Below are 20,631 nucleotides of genomic sequence, written 5' to 3' on the forward strand. Positions count from 1 at the left end.
TGCCAATGTAATGAAACTATTCACACTGACCGCCAATGTAGCGAAAGTGCTGCGCTAGAACTCCTATCCTGGAGGTGACAGGGTCAATAAAGAGAATCTGTCACCTCCAAATGCTATCACACAGGGGTTGTTAGCTCCTGTGTGATAGCAATAAAGTTAAGTGAAAAAAATTACATTAAAAAAAGAATAAATATAAATACACAAATTAGTACAAAATAATAAGAAATAATAATTAAATAAAAACATTAAAAGGTGATTAAAAAAGTAAAAAAATACTAAGAAATAAATAAGAAAATAATTATAAAAAAATAAACAATAATAAGACTAATAAAAAATTAAAAACAAAAAAAGTAAACGACAAGATAAATAAAAAAAGTAAAAAAATTTAAAAAGTGCTAATAAAAGGGGAAAAAAAAATTAAAACTAACCCTGCCGCCCCTGCCATTCTCCATCCCTGACCATACACTTACCTTGTTCTTGCAGTCTTCTCTTCCTTAGCAGCGGGGGAGGGGTAGCGATTTGCATATGAATGAGCCGCGATATTTACATATGAATGGGTCGCGGCTTATTGGTATGCAAATTACCCATTCATATGTTAATATCTCGGCCGGTACCGGGACAGTGCAGGCTGCAGGAACAGCACCAGCAAGCTCCGGAAAGAGCACAGAGTAGAGAGAGCTGGGGGAGGAGGTGTTTCTCTGGCCTCCCCCACCAGCGCCCTCTAGTGTCTACTGTGTGGTAGTGCCGGCTCTGCTCGCTACCACACAGTAGACACTGCTCTGCACAGAGCCGGCCATCGGCATGGCGGACCGGCCCGAACACAATCAGGTTGATTGTGTTCGGCCCGGCCCACCGGGCAAGTGCCCGGTTTGCCCTATGGCCAGTCCGGCCCTGCTAGGTTGTATTGGGGTTTTTGAAGAGGCATCAGACAGATATAAAGTTCATATACAATTTATTACATTTCGTTAAAAAAATCCATGATTCAAGTTAAAAAGGAAATACATGATTTGCGTTTCCCTAGGTTCTTGCCTTCTAATCACAATTTCATCTATTATGTTTCTATCTATTTCATGTATAATAGATGACATTGTGATTAGAAGGCAAGAACCTAGGGAAACAAAAATCATGTATTTCCTTTTTAACTTGAATCATGGAATTTTTTAATAATTGTAATAAAATTTATATGAATTTTATATCTGTCTGATGCCTCTTCAAAAACCCCAATATAACCTAGGTTGTGATTTTTTGATGTATTTGGATTTATAGGGGGTGAGGTCTCAGATCACCTGGTATGGATAAATCTGGGAAGTACTTTTTGTTTGCAATGCTTTTTAAGCAGTTACAGCAAAATGTTTTAACTCAGTTAAATTAAATATATACCAGTACACCACTTAAATAAAGAAGAATGAGGACCTAATTGATCAGTATATCATATTGTATTGCTCTCTGAATAGTCCTCAGCTTCTTATATTAAATATATACACCGAAAAAAACACCTATTTAACTATTTAGACAATCATTGTATCCAAATAAAGTACCAATATATTTATATTCTTATTACTCTTAAATCTACAAACATTTAAATCTTTATAAATGCTCATATTAATATGATAGTTGTGCACACAGTTGCCTTCATATGAACTATTTTGCATTTAAGACAAACCTGAATGCTACATAGAACATTAAAAGTGAAAAAGCTGTGACTATTTTTGCCATGCTGGTAAAGAGGAGAGTTCCCTCACTTTGGAGAGAATTCCTCTCCTCCTTTGTTGTGTTTACAGGACATGAAATGGTGGGAAATCTGGTCAATACAGCAAAAAACAAACACAAAAATAATGTTTAAAGGGGTTATAACTCTTTCTATATTAAAAAAAACGAGTTATAGATACATTTCAAGAAATACTCTCCACTTTTCTTTTGCTATTGATGATACAACTTTAGTGTCACCCGTTTATGATAATGATGAAAGACAACTGCCATTCATATTAAATGTTAAATGAAGGTTTCCTCCTATTGTCCTCCGTTCACACATTATAATGTTAATGAACTTGTCCTGGCAGTGATTCTGATGGAGAGTGGAAACAAAGAGCAACTGAAACTGCCACATTATAATGTAAACATGCCTTTTGTGAAGTAGATCTCACCTTTTCAGCCAATAGAGACCCAGCACATGTAGGTGAATGGTGGTGAAATGAATATAAGGTGAGGCTGGGCTCAGTCAGTTACAAGAACTGCTGGTCAAGAGAACAAGAAGCTTCTATAGGACCCAATTCTACATTATACCAGGTAGATGTTTTATGTTTTGAACATTATACTGAGAGACATGTTGGCTGCAGGCAGAGTATGTCTTGGGTATTCAAAAAAAATCCAGGCAACAAATAATGCTGTTAGAGATCAATAACTTGGAAACATTGGCTGAATCAAGAATGTTTATTGAGGTTGATAATGTCAGTCCATTAATACTCAGAACATTTCTTATTGTATGTCTGAAAGGGATTGCAGCTTCTTGTCTCATTAGTCTGAGATTCATATGAAAAGTACCTTATGAATAAAATGAAAGTGTACCTATACCTAAACATTTTTCAGTTTGGCTAGAGTGGGGAAGGATTAAAACTCCTGTTGTAGAGAGAAGACCATGTAAAAGAAGAAGCTGAATACTAACCTCTATGTCAGGCAACATGTGAAATCTTCACTCTCTTGCACAGTTAGGAGCATCACTGTTGTCTTATAATTTAGTGTATGCTAGATAGCATGTAACTTACCAGGCACCATGGTGCCTCCAGGGGACCACTGTGTCATTACAGGAAAAAGTAGTAAAGTGCGATTGATGATAGGAAGCATGAATTTGTGAAAAATGTTGCATTGTCATAAACTGTTAGAGATCAATAACTTGGAAACATGGGCTGTCTCAGAATGTTTACTCAGATTGATATTAATCTAATGTCAGTCCATTAATACTCGAAAGGTTCTTATTGTACTTCTGAAAGGGACTGTAGCTTCTTGTCGAATTACTCTGAGGTTCATAGAAAAGGTTTTTCATGAATAAAATGAAAGTGTACCTAAAGCTTTACTTTTATTAGTTTGAATAGAGTGGGGGAGGATTGAAACTCCTGTTGTAGGCAGAAGGCCCCTTAAAAAGAAGAAGCTGAATACTAACCTCTATGGCAGGCAGCATGTGAAATCTTCACTCTCTTGCAGAGTTAGGAGCACCACTGTTATTTTATAATTTAGTGTATGCCGGAAAGCATGTACCTCACTGAGCAACATAAAGCCTCCAGGGGACCACTATGTCACTGTAGGGCAAAAGTTTACATAAGCTTACATATACACATACCACAAGGGAACCAGAACAGTGAATCCTTCCCTTCTCTTCAGATGGCTCAATCTGACTGTTCAATCAGAGACAGAGTGTGTTGGAAATAGAAACAATTCTACTTTAAACTATCTTTAGAAAATCCTTAATGCTTTGTAAATCCTATTCCATGAATGTACCTATTATTACCAATATGTAACTTCTCTGTAATTAAGGCTTCCATAGAGTGAAGTCATGTGAACAGATACAGCCCCAACCATTCCGAGGTTTTTACTATTGCCGCTGGGCTTCTAAAGGGAAATGATTGCATTATGCCACCCTTCCTGTTTGGGGGCTTGAAGTAAAGATAATTGAGTTGAGATAACACATTCTCCACTCAGAACAGACAATCCTGTATTCAGTTATTGTTATTTCCTGTGTGGTATGAATTTAGAAAAAAACTAATAAGAACGAATCATCTGCACTGCAAACTGTCTAAAGACAAACACTGTTTGTGTAAAAGTCTGAAATTTTGAGACTGGTCTTTATCTGTTGCCAATCTGTATTTTTTTTTCAGGGACTAAACTGAAATTCCTAAATTTCTTTATTAAAACATTCTGATAATATTCCACTGCTAAGTTGGCATTCTTTAGCACATGATGGATCCCAGAGGAGACAAGCTATACGAGTGTTCGGAGGGTGAGAAAAGTTTCATTTTAAAGTCATTTCTAACAGTTCACCAGAAGATTCATAATGAAAAGAAACAATTTGACCAGGGCTTACAACATGAGACACATCTCATTCAACACCAGAGGAGTCACACAAAAGAGAAGACATTCATGTGCTCTGAATGTGAAAAGTGCTTTACAAACAAGGAAAATCTTATTAGACACCAAAAGATTCACACTGTAGAGAAACCATTTAGATGTTCTGAATGTGACAAGTGCTTCTGTCAAAAGGTTAATCTTACTGAACACCAGAGGATCCACACAGGAGAGAAACCATATTGGTGTTCAGAATGTGACAAATGTTTCACCACAAAGTCAAAGCTTGCTATTCATCAGAGGAATCACACTGGAGAGAAACCATATAGATGCTCAGAATGTGACAAATGCTTCTCTCAAAAAGGAAGTCTTACTGGACATTGGAGGATCCACACAGGAGAGAAACCATATTGGTGTTCAGAATGTGACAAATGTTTCACCACAAAGTCAAAGCTTGCTATTCATCAGAGGAATCACACTGGAGAGAAACCATATAAATGCCTAGAATGTGACAAGGGCTTTCCACAGAAAAAATATCTTAATGAACATCAGAGGATCCACACAGGATTGAAACCATATGGATGTTCAGAATGTGGCAAATGTTTTACATTGAAGTCACAGCTTACTACTCACCAGAGGACTCACACTGGAGAGAAACCATATAAATGCTCAGAATGTGACAAGAGCTTCAGACAAAAGACAAGTCTTAATAAACATAAGAAAATGCACACGGGAGAAAAATCTGTTTTGATGCTCTTAATGTGAGCTTCATCACATAATTCTTATTAACTTCTCCGTGAGACTTATGTGATCAGCTGCATCCGGTTGCTATTTTTACAGGTGAAATTCCACAGACAGCAGCTAATTGCAGGAGTCTTAGCGGCGGGGCATTTGGGATATTTTTGCAATCGTCCCATTTCCACGGTTGTTCTGATGACATGAACACAAGTTGCAGTCAGAGACACATTGAGGTTGATTTACTAAATGAGTAGAGCCTGTGGACTTAACAATCTGTATCTTCACTTATCTTATTATGTAAGATGAAGCTGTGTTTCCTTAGACTTCACTTTCATACTCAGTCATGTACAAGAGAAATTTTACAAAAGAAAATATAAATATTTGCTTTCACATAATTGGATAATAGAACTGAACACATCTTTATCCCATTCACTAAGCTAAGTGTAGATATTTTTCAGAAACTAGGTGCACTATTATTATTACTTTTAGTAAATCAATGACATTGCAGTGTACACATTTCACATATAACAATTCCAGCTGATTTTATAATCCACCCAGTCATTTCTAGCCCTATGCACGGTATTAATGTCATTTGCATCTATCTTGGAAAACTGTAAAGGTTTCTTAGGTAAATTGCAGCCATTTTATTTTTTAAACTTGATATATATAAACACAGTATATGTTTAGCATATTTTAGTAAATTGTGTGTTTTAAAATTGAGCTTCAGCTATAGAGCTCTGTACTCAACAGGAAAGGAGAAGAGAAGGAGCCAAATGATAATCTTGCCTGGCATATTGAAAATTATTTAATATCATTATTCAATAATCTCAAATTAACTAAAAATATTCCTGACCATTACAGATAAATACAATAATATGCTAAAAACAATATGTATTTGCTTCAAGCTTTTACAAGGAATGTATACTATGTAGCTACTTATTATGGTCAGGACTAAGACATGTACTTTTTTTTTACTTTTTTTAGAGGAATTTAGAAATTCACCTTGAATATTTTTTTATTTTATATGCACACAGCGGGTCATGTTCTTGGTTCCTTTTCATGCATGATGGAAAACCAGAACTTTAAAAGACCTTTTTAACAAGGAGCCCTTCTTGGGGAATTGTCAGTGAATGCTTGGAGGACTGCCGGACAGATTGATCAAGTGTCACTGAGAGAAGGAAGTTGCCCTTTCTTAAAGTGATGTTCGTTGGTTATGCATGTAATGATACATGCCCCTTGAAATATCAGTTTCTTTGCTGTTATTATTTTAGAGTTTTGATTTATTTGCATGGTTTTTTAAGGAGTATTGGAGGGCCACCACAGAGCCCCTCCTTCCTTCTCAAAGTTTGTTCACAGCTTGAATTAATATCACGGTTTAAATTTTAGTTTTCTGTGTTGTTTTACTACACCGCTAGTCAGAGGTTCACATGTTTAAGATATATATGCCGAACCAATGAGGTTAATCACTGGCACTAATTCTGAAGGTTCAAGTGTTGATTTTTATTATTCTTATTATGTTTGTGTGTTGAACCTTCTAGTCATCTAGTCTAGTCTAGTCTAATGTAAATAATCCACTTGCATCAATTTTTTCACACGGATTGTTGTAATTTTACACAGATTTGTTTATTAACACTTTAGTGTGTAGTTGGTTCACATAGACCGAGCGCAACATATTTGCTTTACATTTGTTCACCTATACACATTGTTGCGGCTGGTCCAATCAGGTAGTTAGGCACGCATTCCCAGCGCAGTGATTTCTGTGATATATGATGCCTTATTGTTTACAGAGCTCAGATGCGCAATCAAAAATGTACACACAAAAGTGAAAAAAAAAAGAGCAGTGACTCCTGGCTTGTATGAAAATGTTACACCTGTAATGTAAAAACAACACTTACTTTGGTCCTGAGGAAGTGGACCAGTCCTCCAAGACTCATAGATCTCTGTGCTGTAAAAAATTATAAGTTTGTTCAATTGATTAGATAAGATGCCTAATGGAAGAATGGCTCGTCTCACATAAACACATAGAATGTAGTGATTTGGTTATACTACAGATGCATTTATTTAGAGATTGTTTTTATTATGGAATTATAAATACACTTTTAAAACTTTTTTTGTGTATACTGTGTGTTGGTGTAACAGTTAATGACTCATGTTCTGTATAGAAAGTCACAATCACTTTGTTTTTCCTAAAAGCCAATAATGGTAAAAAAAATACATAATCCGTGGAGATATAAACTTTATCACCTGCATGCAAGATTGTTACCCCACCTTCCAGTGTTCTGCTAATTTACCTTTCTTTAATACTTATGATGATGTAGTTTCCCTTCATCCAGAGATCATGATATCATTTGATACCGTAACAGTGCTGTATAAATTATGGCAGATTGTAAAATAAAAGAAGGTATTTGCATCAGCTTGACTCAGTTCCACTGAGAGACGGGGTGTATGAAAGGTAACACCCTGTGCTGTGCTCTCTCTAAAGGCCGTGACACACTGCACGTGAAGCCGTGCAGAAAGAAGCAAAGCTATCCGGCATGGAGCTTTGCGTGCAGTGTGTGAGCTGAGTGCAGTCAGATGATTGACAGCACCTTCAGCCAATCGGCCCGTCCGTAACAACCTGCCAGCTGTCGCATGGCGACGCGCTGGTTTAGTACAATCGTACGACGTTCGGTTTTCCAACATGCTAGAAAACTGTGGTTGAATCAATACAATTTTCGCAAGTTGGTGCCGTTTCCATATGTCGAAATTCAAACGATTAACACTGCTCATGCGCAAACAAAATTCTGTGCGGTCGATTAACGATGGTGCGATGGTCGGGGCAGGATGGGGCCACCGTACGAAAATCATACAACGGTTCGATCGTCAGACGAAAATCTCCGTCCGATGATTGCAAGGTGTATGGGCACCTTTAGAAAGTGGTAAAATCATGGTTCAAAAATACTTGCCTTACGCAGCACTGGCGTGTTGAGGTCCGCAGTAGACACCCGTTCACACATTTTTAACCCACAGAAACACGACCACGCCACTTTTTCCCAATTTCTTTGTGAATAGCATAAACACGCGCGACTTGTGCATACATATTAGCGGCGTGACCATTGTTCTCTACTGTCCAGAAGTGTGTGTTGATAGGAAGCTGTTTCATGTTGCCAGTATTTACGTGTTCCTCATTACACATATGGAGAGACTTCTATTATTTAGTCCACTTGCTAATAAATGTCCAAAACACATGAGTACTTCACAATTCCTATTATGAGGCATCACAGTGATTTAGACACAAATGGATATCTCATACATTTACATTCCTGCATTCATCAATACCAGCAACACAATCACATTACTACATACAGCCAATTTACACAACAGTACTATGTAATGCATGCAGGGCATTGCACAACACACCTGCTGGGTGTGAACACACTGCAGTGGTGTATACATTCCACCAATACATCAGGCTGGGTGTTCACCTCTGCAGTGTGTTCACACCCAGCATAACACACTCCTACAGTGTCATGCTGGGGTGTATGTGAACACACTGCAGGGGTGTACTTAAGTTAGCTGTGTGAGGACACTGCAGGATGTTTGGAGCATGCCATACACTTGCCTGGCAAACCAAAAGCACCTATTGGCCACACTGCAACATGCACCACTGCAAATACCATGCATTTCCATTAAAATTAGTAGAGTAAATCTTGGAGATCACACTGCTACGGTGAATTTGCAGGACTGTGCATGTAGTGTGTTGTGCGTTCAGGGCCTATTGCTGTAGTGACCCAGGCCAATATGCATTCACACTGAGTGCCTGAGGGATCAGGGGAATCACCAGGAGTGCCTTATAGTGCAATAAGTTCCATGTGGTAGCATTTATGTCAATGGCACCCTAGATGCATTCCTTGGCAACACTTCAATTTCCCACATTACCATGCGTAGTTTTGCATTTCAACAATGTCGTGCATGCACTCCATTTGTAGATGTCATAGAATGCATGGTCCTGTGGTCACGTGCATTGGGAGTGCGAGTGGCATTTGGGTGGCACATTCCAAGGAATATCACTGCAAGCCCCCTCATACACTGGCATCACAGGAATTCCATGTTCTGCAGAAACGCACATACATTGCATGCAGTCCGATGTTACATGTTTTGTCAGTGTAACCAGGTAGTTGTGGGTGAATTACATTATTTGACAATAGTGTATGATGGCAGGACCATGGCTGTGTAAACCTTTGCTGACTCTCACCCCCATAACAAATGTAATCTGAAGAGGCTCAGAGTAACATCAAACACCTCTTCCCTGACTCTAGTGCATGTGATGGGTTAATGTGCACCTGTCACCCACATGCTGATTAGGCATTACCACAAAATGGTTGAACACGCCTCCAACAAACTTGATATAAGGCTCACATTGGCTCATGACTAGTTTGCTCAAATGCAGACTGACATGTATGTGAGCAGGACACTCTGCTAGAAACTGAGTTCTCGTATAGGAAATGTGTGTCATTTATTGTCAAATGTTGTTTTTCTCTGATGTGACGGGTTCAAAAATGTGTGTTTGGTTTTACGATATGTCCAGGTTTCTACCCCCTATGTGCCCTCCTCACCGTCTCATGATGATGAAATCATTGCATGCCTTGTCTTTGTTCCTTTAGCATGAGTAGGAGGTATTTGCCTTAACATCCTTATTTCCCAACAGGTGTAACATGCATATTCACCATCACTGATCACTGACTGCTGGTACTCGTTCTCCTTCCTGACACGCTGTCACAGGAGGCTGAGCGAGCAGAGCTCAGCCTGCTGTTACAGCGCTGGCTGTCTCCGCCCACACACCGCTCTGCCGATCTGTGACAGGAGGCTGAGCGGTCCCGCAGCGCTCGGTACCTGTGACCGTTTCTCTCCTTCCCGCCGGGACAGTGGGGCGGAGAGAAATCGGGGATGCACCGCTGTATCAGCCAAAAGTGCCATTTTCGGACGATATGTTTTGGCGGCCAATATATCGGTGAATCTCTAATAAATATATAAATAGGTTTTGTTCATCATCTTTGTATTGCCATACTTGTGTAGAAGTGTCTACTGATATTTGTCTTTGTTTCTTTCATCCAACAATTTAGCCTCACCTGCTGTCAATTGGTAGAACTTCGCTGCCAAAGTATGGACTTGTATGTTTTTATTGTGATGTTTTTAATTATTTCATGGCTTTTGCATGTTCCTTTGTTCTAACTAAATTTCTTTAGCTTGTTTAGTTCACCAAGGTGTAATGTGCATATTTTGCTGTCTTAATTATTTTTTTTCTGGTTCTTGTTTTGGGGGGGGGGGGGGTTCACTGTGCCCCCCCCCCCATGTTGATATGAACAAAAAAGCAATTATTATGGCTCATTCACACTAGACACGGCCATATCGGGGAGATCCCAGGAAGGACAGGTGCTGCGTGTGATTAGAACGCAGCCCCCGTCCCTCTCTATGAAATTACGTGGCCTTACGCCGCCCTATGCTCACCTCAAGTGCAGGTCCGTACGGGTGCATGTTTCCTGGCTCACCCGCACGGACGTGCAGGGCAGGTGAGCGTAGGGGGGCTTACGGCCGCATAGTGCCATGGAGAAGGACAGGGGCTGCGTACTAATTACACGCAGCACCTGTTCTTCCCGGGAGCTGCCCGAAACGGCCGTGCATGCAGCGCGGAGCGGTACGTGGCGGCTGATTACAATGTGAATGAGTCCTTATGATCATTGGCCAACAATTTATCCTTCCCTGTTGTCAATTTCCCTTGTAAAACCCACAATCAGATGGTAGGCAGCTGTGGATATGTATAATTTCTTCTGTTTTCATATAGTATTTGCCAATATGCCTACCATGCTTAACAACTATTTTATTTCTATTTTCTGTTTCCACGCTGAAAAGGTTATCCAAACTGTGCTGCTCCTCAAGGATTATACAGAATATTCAGCGTATCTATATATTTATTTTTTCTGGTGTGTGAATTACGAATCATGAAATGTCTGTGTTGATGTACAGGCATAATTAAAGGAGAACAATAGGGGTCAGTGCTTTTCCCCATAGTTCTCCCCAGGGTCCCGGGAGGACATAAACTAGCGTCCTCCCGTGATCCAAAGCTCAGTATACCGCGAGCCACAGCTTGCGGTATACTGAGACCGCCGCAGCCGGGACGGATCCCGACATTACTGTCGAGATCCACCCAGCTGCGTGATTGACAGCTGGCTCTGCCTATCTAGAGGCAGAGCCAGCTGTACCCGCCCCCTCCCCCGTCCGTTCCACCAGTCAGCGCTGGAGGATTAGACGGGAGAGGGGGAAGCCCTGCAGGGAGCCGTGAGTGACAGTCACGGGTCTCTGCAGGTGACAGGATCGAGAAGTGAGCGAGCGGCGGTATGTTTTCACTCACTTCCCGATCTATTGAGCCGACCTGTGAAAGTTTCATTGTCACACATCGGCTCGAACTATGAGGTTGAGTGATTTTTCACTCACCTCATAGATCTCATTTAAATGAATGGAAAATCTGTTTTGTGGCCTAGCATAGATGGAGTGGGCAATGTTCATGCTACTATGTTATATTCCGCACAGAATATAGCTATTAAAATGAAACCATTGCACAACACCACATGAATAGGCCTTGCAAATAGCCAATCTCTATTACTAAAGATAACCTAATAAAAAATCAGAATATCTTAAGAGGAGCTGTGATAATATTGTCAAATAAAGGCTAATGTGTATGCATCTCAGTGGCGTCACGCGTGGGGGTGCGGCCCACACCCGGGTGTCACCATTGGAGGGGTGACACCAAAATGACTGACAGTCATTTTGGTGTCACCCCTTATGAAATGTCGGGTACTCGGTCACGTCGGTATCTCACACTTGTAGATCCTCAAATCATCTCTGAAATGGTGCTGACACTGTCCTTCCTTCTGGAGGGTGGCTACTTGTCTTCCCCATGGTCCCTGTGTGTGTTGTAAAGTAGCCACCGCTCCAAGCTCGCTCCTGTGATGGACAACAATCTCGATACAAATTATTAAACTAAGCGTGATAATATAATTCATTATGGGAGTGATCTTGGAGCTTGTTTCCATGAGTTTTAAAGTCAATGTAAAGCCCAAACTTTTCTGAAGTTTGTATAAAGTAAAATAAAGATGGTGACCCCTGCCAGCTTTCTATTCTTGCATTTTCCCCAGTTAGAATGGTCCCGCTATTTCTCCACCATTGTCACTGAGACACAATGTTGTGGGAAAACCAAAATTAATCATCTGTTACCAGAACAGGAAGAGAGGTGAGAGGAAATCTTCCAATGCGGACATTTGTTCCTGTGACAGGCAAAGAGGAGAGTTCCCTCACTATGGAGAGAATTCCTCTCCTTCTCTTTTGTGTCCACAGGACAGGACATTATGGGAAATCTTGTCAATACAGCAAAAAAACTTTTAAAGGGGTTATAACCCTTTTCTAAATTAAAAAAAAAGATACATTTCAACAAAGATTCTTCAGTTCCATTTTGTCATTGATGATACAATTATAGTGTCACCTGTTTATGATAATGATGAGAGACAACTCCCAGTCATTTACAATGAAGGTTCCCTCCTATTGTCCTCCCTCCTTGTATTAGAATGTTAATGGACTTGTCCAGACTGATTAGGGTGGAGAACAAACAAAGAGCAGCTGAAACTGTCCCATTACAATGTAAACATTCCTTTTGTGCAGTAAATCTCACCTTTTCAACCAGCAGACTCATACTGGAGAGAAACCCTTTAAATGCTCAGAATGTGACAAGAGCTTCACACTAAAGAAAACTCTTTCTGAACACCAGAGGACTCACACTGGAGTGAAACCATATAGGTGCTTAGAATGTGACAAGAGCTTCACAAAAAGGTCATATCTTATCAGCCACCAGAAGATTCACACTGGAGAAAAGTCTGTTTTGATGCTCTGAATGTGAGAAGAGCTTCATCACATAAGTCTTATGGACTTCTCTGGGAAACTTATGTGATCAGCTGCATCCAGTTGCTATTTTTACAAGTGAAATTCCACAGACAGCAGCTTATTGTCTCAACGGGCATTTGGGATATTTATGCAATCGGCCCATTCTCAAGGTTGTTCTGATGACTTACACACAAGTCGCGGTCAGAGACACATTGAGGTTGAGTTACTAAATGAGTAGAGACTGTTGACTTAACAATCTGTATCTTCACTTATCTTATTTAATATGAAGCTGTGTTTACTTAGACTTCACTTTCACACTCAGTCATGTACAAGAGAAATTTTACAAAAGAAAATATACATTTTTTATTTCACGTAATTGGATAATAGAACTGAACACATCTTTATCCCATTCACTAAGCTAAGTGTAGATATTTTTCAGAAATTAGGTGCACTGTTATTACTACTTTTAGTAAATCAATTACATTACAATGTACACATCTCACATATAACAATTTCAGCTGATTTTATAATCCACCCTGTCATTTCTAGTTTTAATTTAATTTGCAGCTATCTTTTGGTAAACCGTAAGGGTTTCTCGGGTAAATTGCAGCTATATTATTTTTAAACTTGATAACGCACACACACACACACACACTGTGTTTAGTATATTTAAGTAAATTCTGTGTGTGTTTTACATTTTTGCTTCAGCTATAGAGCTCTGTAACCAACAGCAAAGAAGAAGCCAAATGATAATCCTGCTTGGTGTATTGAAAATTATGTAATATCCTTATTCAATAATCTCCATCTAAAAATAGTCCTGACCATTACAAATAAAATTAATAAGCTAAAAACAATATATATTTGCTTCAAGCTTTTACAAGGAATGTATACTATGTAGTTACTTATTATGGTCAGGACTAAGGCATGTACTTTTTTCTCTTTCTTTTTTAGAGGAATTTAGAAATTCACCTTGAATATTTTTAAATTGTATATGCACACAGCGGGTCATGTTCTTGGTTCCTTTGCATGTGAGGTTTTATTGTTTACAGAGTGCAGGTGCTCAAACAAACAATTTACACACAAATGGGAACAGTGACTCCTGGTTTGTCTGAAAATGTTACACCTATAATGTAAAAACAACACTTACTTTGGTCCTGAGGAAGGGGACCAGTCCTCCAAGACTCATAGATCTCTGTGCTGTAAAAAATTATAAGTTTGTTCAATTGATTAGATAAGATGCCTAATGGAAGAATGGCTCGTCTCACATAAACACATAGAATGTAGTGATTTGGTTATACTACAGATGCATTTATTTAGAGATTGTTTTTATCTTGGAATTATAAAGTAAAAACATGGTTTTGTATATACTGTGTGTTGTAACAGTTAATGATTCATGTTCTGTAAATAAGGTTGCAATCACTATTTTTCCTAAAATCCAATAATGGTAAAAAAATACATAATCCGTGGAGATAAAAACTTTATCACCTGCAAGCAAGATTGTTACCCCACCTTCCCGTGTTTTTCCAATTTACCTTTTTTTAATACTTCTGATGATGTAGTTTTCCTTTATCCAGAGATCCGAATATAATTTGATACTGTAGCAGAGCTGTGTAAATTATAGTAGATTATATAATAAAAGAAGGTATTTACATTAGACATGTGCACTGGCAAAAAATTTGTTTAGTTTCGTTTCGTTTTGATTCGGATTTAGTGTTATTTTGTTTTTCGGGGTTCGGGTGTAAAAGTCAATTCGGAATTTGGACAAAATTCGTTAGCGGTAGTTCGTTCGAACGTTCGTTTCGTTTTAGTTTCTTATTCGTTTTGTTCGTTTGCAACAAAGTGAGATTTGAGGGGGACATTTTTTTTCTCCTTCTCTAAGGGCACTGCAACGAAGGAAAAGAATAAGAAACGAAACGAATGGTCGAACGAACTACCGCTAACTAATATCGGAAGCAGAAATTTGGATTTGTTTGCATTTGTTATATCTGTAATTCGGATAGGATACATCCGAATGTTCGAATTTCTGAAAATTCGTCCGAATTTCGATTCGGAAGGAAACGAATCGCACATGTCTAATTTACCTCAGTTTCAAGTTCCACTCAGACAGGGTGTATGAAAGGGAACACCCTCTGCTGTGCTCTATCTAATGAAAACGTGTCATTTTCAGGCAAAGCCATTGTTATAGATACAACCTTTAAATTAAATAAAAAACTATTTTGTTTGATGGAACAAATAAGCACAACTTTTTTTTTTTTACTTACACGAGCCAAGCCTTGCCTCATTTAAATATATCTTACTAGAAATGTGACAATATAAGTATAAAGTAACTGTTTAAAACTGACAGAAAATGTAAATGTTGCTCCCTTGCAATATGGTGACCTGGTGGTCTTCTGTATACTATTGTTTTTCATATTTATCCTTAAAATTGCAGATATTAAATCTTTGGTTTGCTCACCACTTCTCCAAAAAGTTGAAACTGAGATATAAATAAAATTAATATATCTATGCAATAGGAGTCTGTTTTTTTTTTTTTTTAGTGAGATGCTTTAAGTTTCTTCCAGTTTTAAATGGATGTAGACACTGCAGATTTCCTCCTTATCACACTAAGATTGCCGCAAGTGGTCATTATAGGTGAAATTCATGAATCAGTGTGAGGGTGGACATACTGAGACAAAGAGCAATAGGGGCTTTGTGACGGACTAAACCTTCACTGGGCCTGCTGGAGAAGCCTGAGGGCTAGCCTCCTTCCTACTGACTATGGACCTAGGAATATGGAGACCCCCCCTCAGACCTCTTGGGGTTACATGGAACTAAGACTTGAGGGACTGTTCCTGGAACCCCTGAGGATTGCTATGTACGTGTACCCCTTGGAACTAATAACCCTGTTTTATGTGTGGTGTTTATATGCTGCATCTTTCCCATTGCCCATTAAAGGTGCAGGCTGCGAATCCAGCAACACACAAGGGGTTAACACTGCACAGACTCCCATTGAATGTGTTACAATTTATTTGTCACTTTGTTCTATTGTGTTAATGATGGGATTAAGATAGCTGACTCTAGGAGTAGCTGACTCCGGGTGTAGATGAGTAGATTACCATATAATACACTCAGGGGATAATCCCATCACATGTGTCTCCCCTCTCCTTGTTCATTCATTAACCCTTTCGCTGCCAAGGACGTACGTCGTACGGAGCTACAAAAGTGCTTCCAGCTGGCCAGCTCAGTACAGTTGTATATATACTGAGCTGGTTTTCAATAAAGTCAGTTCTTGGTTTCCACTTCAACATTAGTGTTGTCTGATGTTTGAGGAGTTTAGTTTTCTGTCCTAATATATTGGTTCCGTCCAATAATTAGGCAGATTTGGGCTGAGGACACTGGAATTCAGGTTCCAGCGGAGAGGAAGCTGATTTCTGATGAAGGTACGCAGTCGTGGTACCAGGCGGTCCGTCACAGGCTTGTTCACACCGCGTCTTGGTCAGATACGGATGTGTTACTGCAAATTCGGTGCAGTACATTTGTTATGTGTTCTGGTGCAGTTTTTTAGGCTGAATAGGCTTTTGTGTGCATTCCAGTGTGTTTGTGTGCATTCATGGTGCATTTAAATGTGTTTTTGTGCCTTCCAGACCAGAAACAATAGTGCATGCAGTATTTCTTTCTGTGCACCAGAAAAGTCCACACTGGTGTGAACAGAGCCCCGAAGTACCATAGGAATATGTTGGGATGCATTTTAGGTGCAGGCAGAAAAGTGCTGGTCCTTATCTGGTCCAGACATGCTATGAAGCCCTACCTTCAAAACAGAGAGAGTCTGCAGTAAATCTGTGCAGTGTCTGGGGTTGGCATGCACACAGCTCTTTTTTTCTAAATACTGGAAGTAATACTTTCAGGTTGGGATTGTATAACTTACCATGAAGAAAAATCACTTATTTTATTCCTCAAATTTGTGAAGGATTTCTATTAGAGAAAATAACCCAATAGACCACTGCAGACACCAAAGGCATTCAAGTACCTTAACTATTAACACAAATGTATCTTACACTCGTCTGTAGAGCCTTAAATCATCTCTAAATTGGTGCTGACACTGTCGTTCCTTCTGGAGGGGGGCTACTTTTGTTCCCCATGGTCCCTGTGATGGGTTGTAAAATAGCCACAGCTCCAATCTCGCTCCTGTGATGGACTACAATCTCAATACAAATAAGGAAACGAAACATAGGATTGTAGTCCTTTATGGGAGTGATCTTGGAGCGGTGACTACTTTACAAGACACAATTGATGGAGGTGCCCTCCGCACACCTTTCAGCAGTCCCGGCCAACAATCAAATAAATGGTGCTCGAAGTAACTTCACGGATGGCACCGTGCAAAACACAAGATTTTAGAAAATAGGTCACCAGCACTCCATAAGTTAAAATGAATGAGTCCTTTATTTACAAGACACACACAGGGACCATGCGGAACAAAATTATTGACCCTTCAGAAGGAAGGACAGTGTCGGCACCTATTCAGAGATGATTTGAGCATCTACAGGTGAGTGATACATAAATCATTGGATTCCGGTGTTCCAATCACCTCCATGGCCACAGGTGTATAAAATCAAGCACCTCGGCATGCAGACGCTTCTACAAACATTTGTGAAAGAATGGGTCGCTCTCAGGAGCTCAGTGAATCGAAGAATGGTACTGTGATTGGTTGCCATCTAGGCAATAAGTCAATCCGTGAAATTTCCTGGCTACTAAATATTCCACGGTCACGCGTTACTGGTATTATAACAAAGTGGAAGCAACTGGGAACAACAGCAACTCAGCCAGGAAGTGGTAGGCCACTTTTGCTGTTGACTTTTGCTCTTCATTCAAGGGCTTCCTTGCCCACTTTTATTAAAGCAGAACATTTACCCCCGCAGGGGTTCTTTAGCATCTCATGGCAGCACCTGCCCATCCAGCCTCCTGGCTTTGCATTTGCAGCACCGCTGCTCTGGCCTCAGCCCACTGTCTGTACCTCCAGATAGTCACAGTTTTCCAATCTGCAGCACCATGCTGCACTGGACTCCACTCTGACTCCCGGGTGGAGCCTTCTTGTCTCCCAGGTGGAGCTCTGAACCCTTCCCAACACCGTCATTTTAAAGGCTGTGCACCCCAGTGCCATCAGAATGCGCTGGACACATCAAAATATGGACACAGAAATGGGGATTACACAGTGGCATTGCCACGCACTGCCACAATACTCAGAACATTTCTTATCGTTCTTCGGAAAGGGATTGTAGCTTCTTGTCGCATGACTCTGAGCTTCATATAAAAAATTCTTCATGAATAAAATCAAAGTGTACCTAAAGCTTAACTTTTTTTAGTATAGTTAAAGAGGGGAAGGATTTAAACTCCTGTTGTAGAGAGAAGACCCTGTAAAAGAAGAAGCTGAATACTAACCTCTATGGCAGGCAGCACGTGAAATCTTCACTCTCTTGCAGAGTTAGGGGAATCACTGTTGTCTTATAATTTGGTGTATGCCAGATAGCGCGTACCTCTCTGGGGACCATGGTACCGCCAGGGGACAACTATGCCACTGCATGAAAAGGAAGTAATGTAGCAATTGATGGCAGGAAGCATGAATTTTAGGGGCTGTGGAAATTAAAGATTAATTTCTCGATTAGTCGTTAAACTTTTTGATCGATTAAAATTATTTTGATCGCTAATGAAAACACTCACCTCCCCGCCGGCTTTCCGGGAGTCCCGTCGGTGATCCAGTACGTCACGGCCATCGACGTCACCGGACTCCTCCCCCTTTCCCCAAGTGGCTCCGTCGGCTAACGAAGTGAAGGGGGAGGAGTCCAGGGACGTCGATGTCCGTGACGTCACGGGACTCCTCCCCCCTTCGTTAGCCGACGGAGCCACTTGGGCCGGTGAGTTTGCCAAGAAACTTTCTGCACGAGCGCCTGCGAAGGCATTGGCCTATACACATACAGCACAGCAATGAAGTCATACAATGAACTAGGATCACACTAATCCAGCACGTTATTATTCTGAGTTGCCCCACTCAAGCTGTGGCCATATTGAGTGGGGCACGTGAGATTAATAACGTGTTGGATTAGTGTGATCCTAGTTCATTGTATTACTTCATTGCTGTGCTGTATGTGTATAGGCCAATGTAGTTGGATGCGTATGTGCGTTATAATTAATCGAAATTAATCGATTAAAAAAATAATTGAAAATGTTAATCATTATTACCAGCCCTAATGAATTTGTGAAAAATTGTGCACTGTCATGTACAGCCAACACCTGGAACTCTGGGCTCTTCATGAGTTTCCAAGGTTCTGCTTGGCTCCTTTGCTGAAAAAAGGCCATTGTTTAGAGTTCAACAACACAAGCTTACATTTACACACACCACAAGGGAACCAGGACAGTGAATCCTTCCCTTCTCTTCATATGGCTCCATCTGACTGTTCAATCAGAGAGAGAGAGAGTGTTGTAAATGGAAAAGCTTCTACTCTATCTTTATTCCTATTCCATAGATGTACCTATTATTACCTATATGTAACTTCTCTCTGTAATTAACCACTTGCTGACCGCGGTGTTTACACCCCTTTCCTGGCCAGGCCATTTTTCAGTATTCAGCGCTGCGGTAGTTTGACTGACGTTTATTCCGTCATGCAACGCTGTACTGAAATACATTTTATACCATTTTTTGGGGACAGATAGAGCTTTCTTTTGGTGGTATTTAATCACCACTGCGGTTTTTATTTTTTACTATACAGACAGTCCCCGGGTTGCATACAAGATAGGGACTTTAGGTTTGTTCTTAAGTTGAATTTGTATGTAAGTCGGAACAGGTGTAACTCCAGCCAAAAAACTTTTTGTAGTTTTGGATAGCATAGGGAAGGGTCACTTTTGTTTTGCTGTCTGTTCCTGTTGTTCAGAAGATTATAATATAATTTCAAAAAATGTTTATTTAAAATGACACGCCCAAAAAAAAATGTTTGTATTTTTAATTTTATTTTATAAACTTTTTTTAAATTTGTTTGCATTTTTAATTTAACAATCTAGTGAAAGCCCTAATCAAATTTTCTGGATTCCCTTTAATTAACATGGACTTATTTATTTATTTATTTTAATACATATCAATGTTTGTTCTTTGAATACATGTGTGTGTAAAACTTTCCAGGCATATTGTTTACTGTGAAGCCCTGTGGGAGCATCTTTGTTCTTGCCAAGATGGCCGCCCCCTGTTGAAGCCTCAGCATAGGACGGATTGATCTCTAGTGTCCAGGAAATCTGCTCCTATTACAATCTGTGCAGTTTGTCCTCTCCAAAATTGCCGAAGCCGGCTGGAGCCCTAGCAGAGCGCCTATTGGCCTCTAGTGTGCGGGACCTGCGGGTGGCAGAGGCAAGGAGCGGGACTTGGGAGCGGCAGTAATCTCCGGGTGACCCGGATAAGTTTTTTTCCTTTACTCGTATGTCGTATGACATCATAAAAAGTGGAGCAAGAATACTATTTTTTTTTGCCTAGCTGCATTGCGTTCCGTTTTCGTTGCGTTTTTGCCGCGTTCATGCGTTTCCGGACCGGACAAAATGTGACATGCAGTAAGCTGAACACGTAAGCGCACGTGAGAACTGTAGCCCATAAAACACATAGGGATACATTGGGATGCATTTTAAGTGCAGGAGCGTACGGATCAGGTCAGCACAGAAAACGGACGGCGTGTGAACAGGCCCTTAACCAGTTGACATCCGCGGTGTTAAACCCCCTTCCCATCCAGGCCATTTTTCAGTATTCAGCGCTGTAGTACTTTCACTGACATTTACTCCGTCATGCAGCGCTGTACCGAAATTAATTTTATACCCTTTTTTGGGGACAGATAGAGCTTTCTTTTGGTGGTATTTATTCACCACTGGGGGTTTTATTTTTTTACTATATTAAGGAAAAATTACCGAAATTTTTTT

General features: G+C 40.1%; 1 protein-coding gene across 1 annotated transcript in view; it reads left to right on the top strand.

Annotated features, from left to right (window-relative positions):
• The window catches only part of LOC108802015 (zinc finger protein 84-like), a 73,116-nt gene that overhangs the window by 21,678 nt on the left and 30,807 nt on the right, over positions 1–20,631 (top strand). The window contains exon 3 of the mRNA XM_018573901.1: positions 4,126–4,759. Within this exon, the coding sequence (XP_018429403.1) occupies positions 4,126–4,759 (634 nt within the window). The remainder of the gene's footprint in view (positions 1–4,125; positions 4,760–20,631) is intronic.

The sequence above is a fragment of the Nanorana parkeri genome, unplaced genomic scaffold (assembly GCF_000935625.1).
Source record: "Nanorana parkeri isolate BGI_ZX_2015 unplaced genomic scaffold, ASM93562v1 scaffold2601, whole genome shotgun sequence".
In the NCBI taxonomy this organism is placed as follows: Eukaryota; Metazoa; Chordata; class Amphibia; order Anura; family Dicroglossidae; genus Nanorana; species Nanorana parkeri.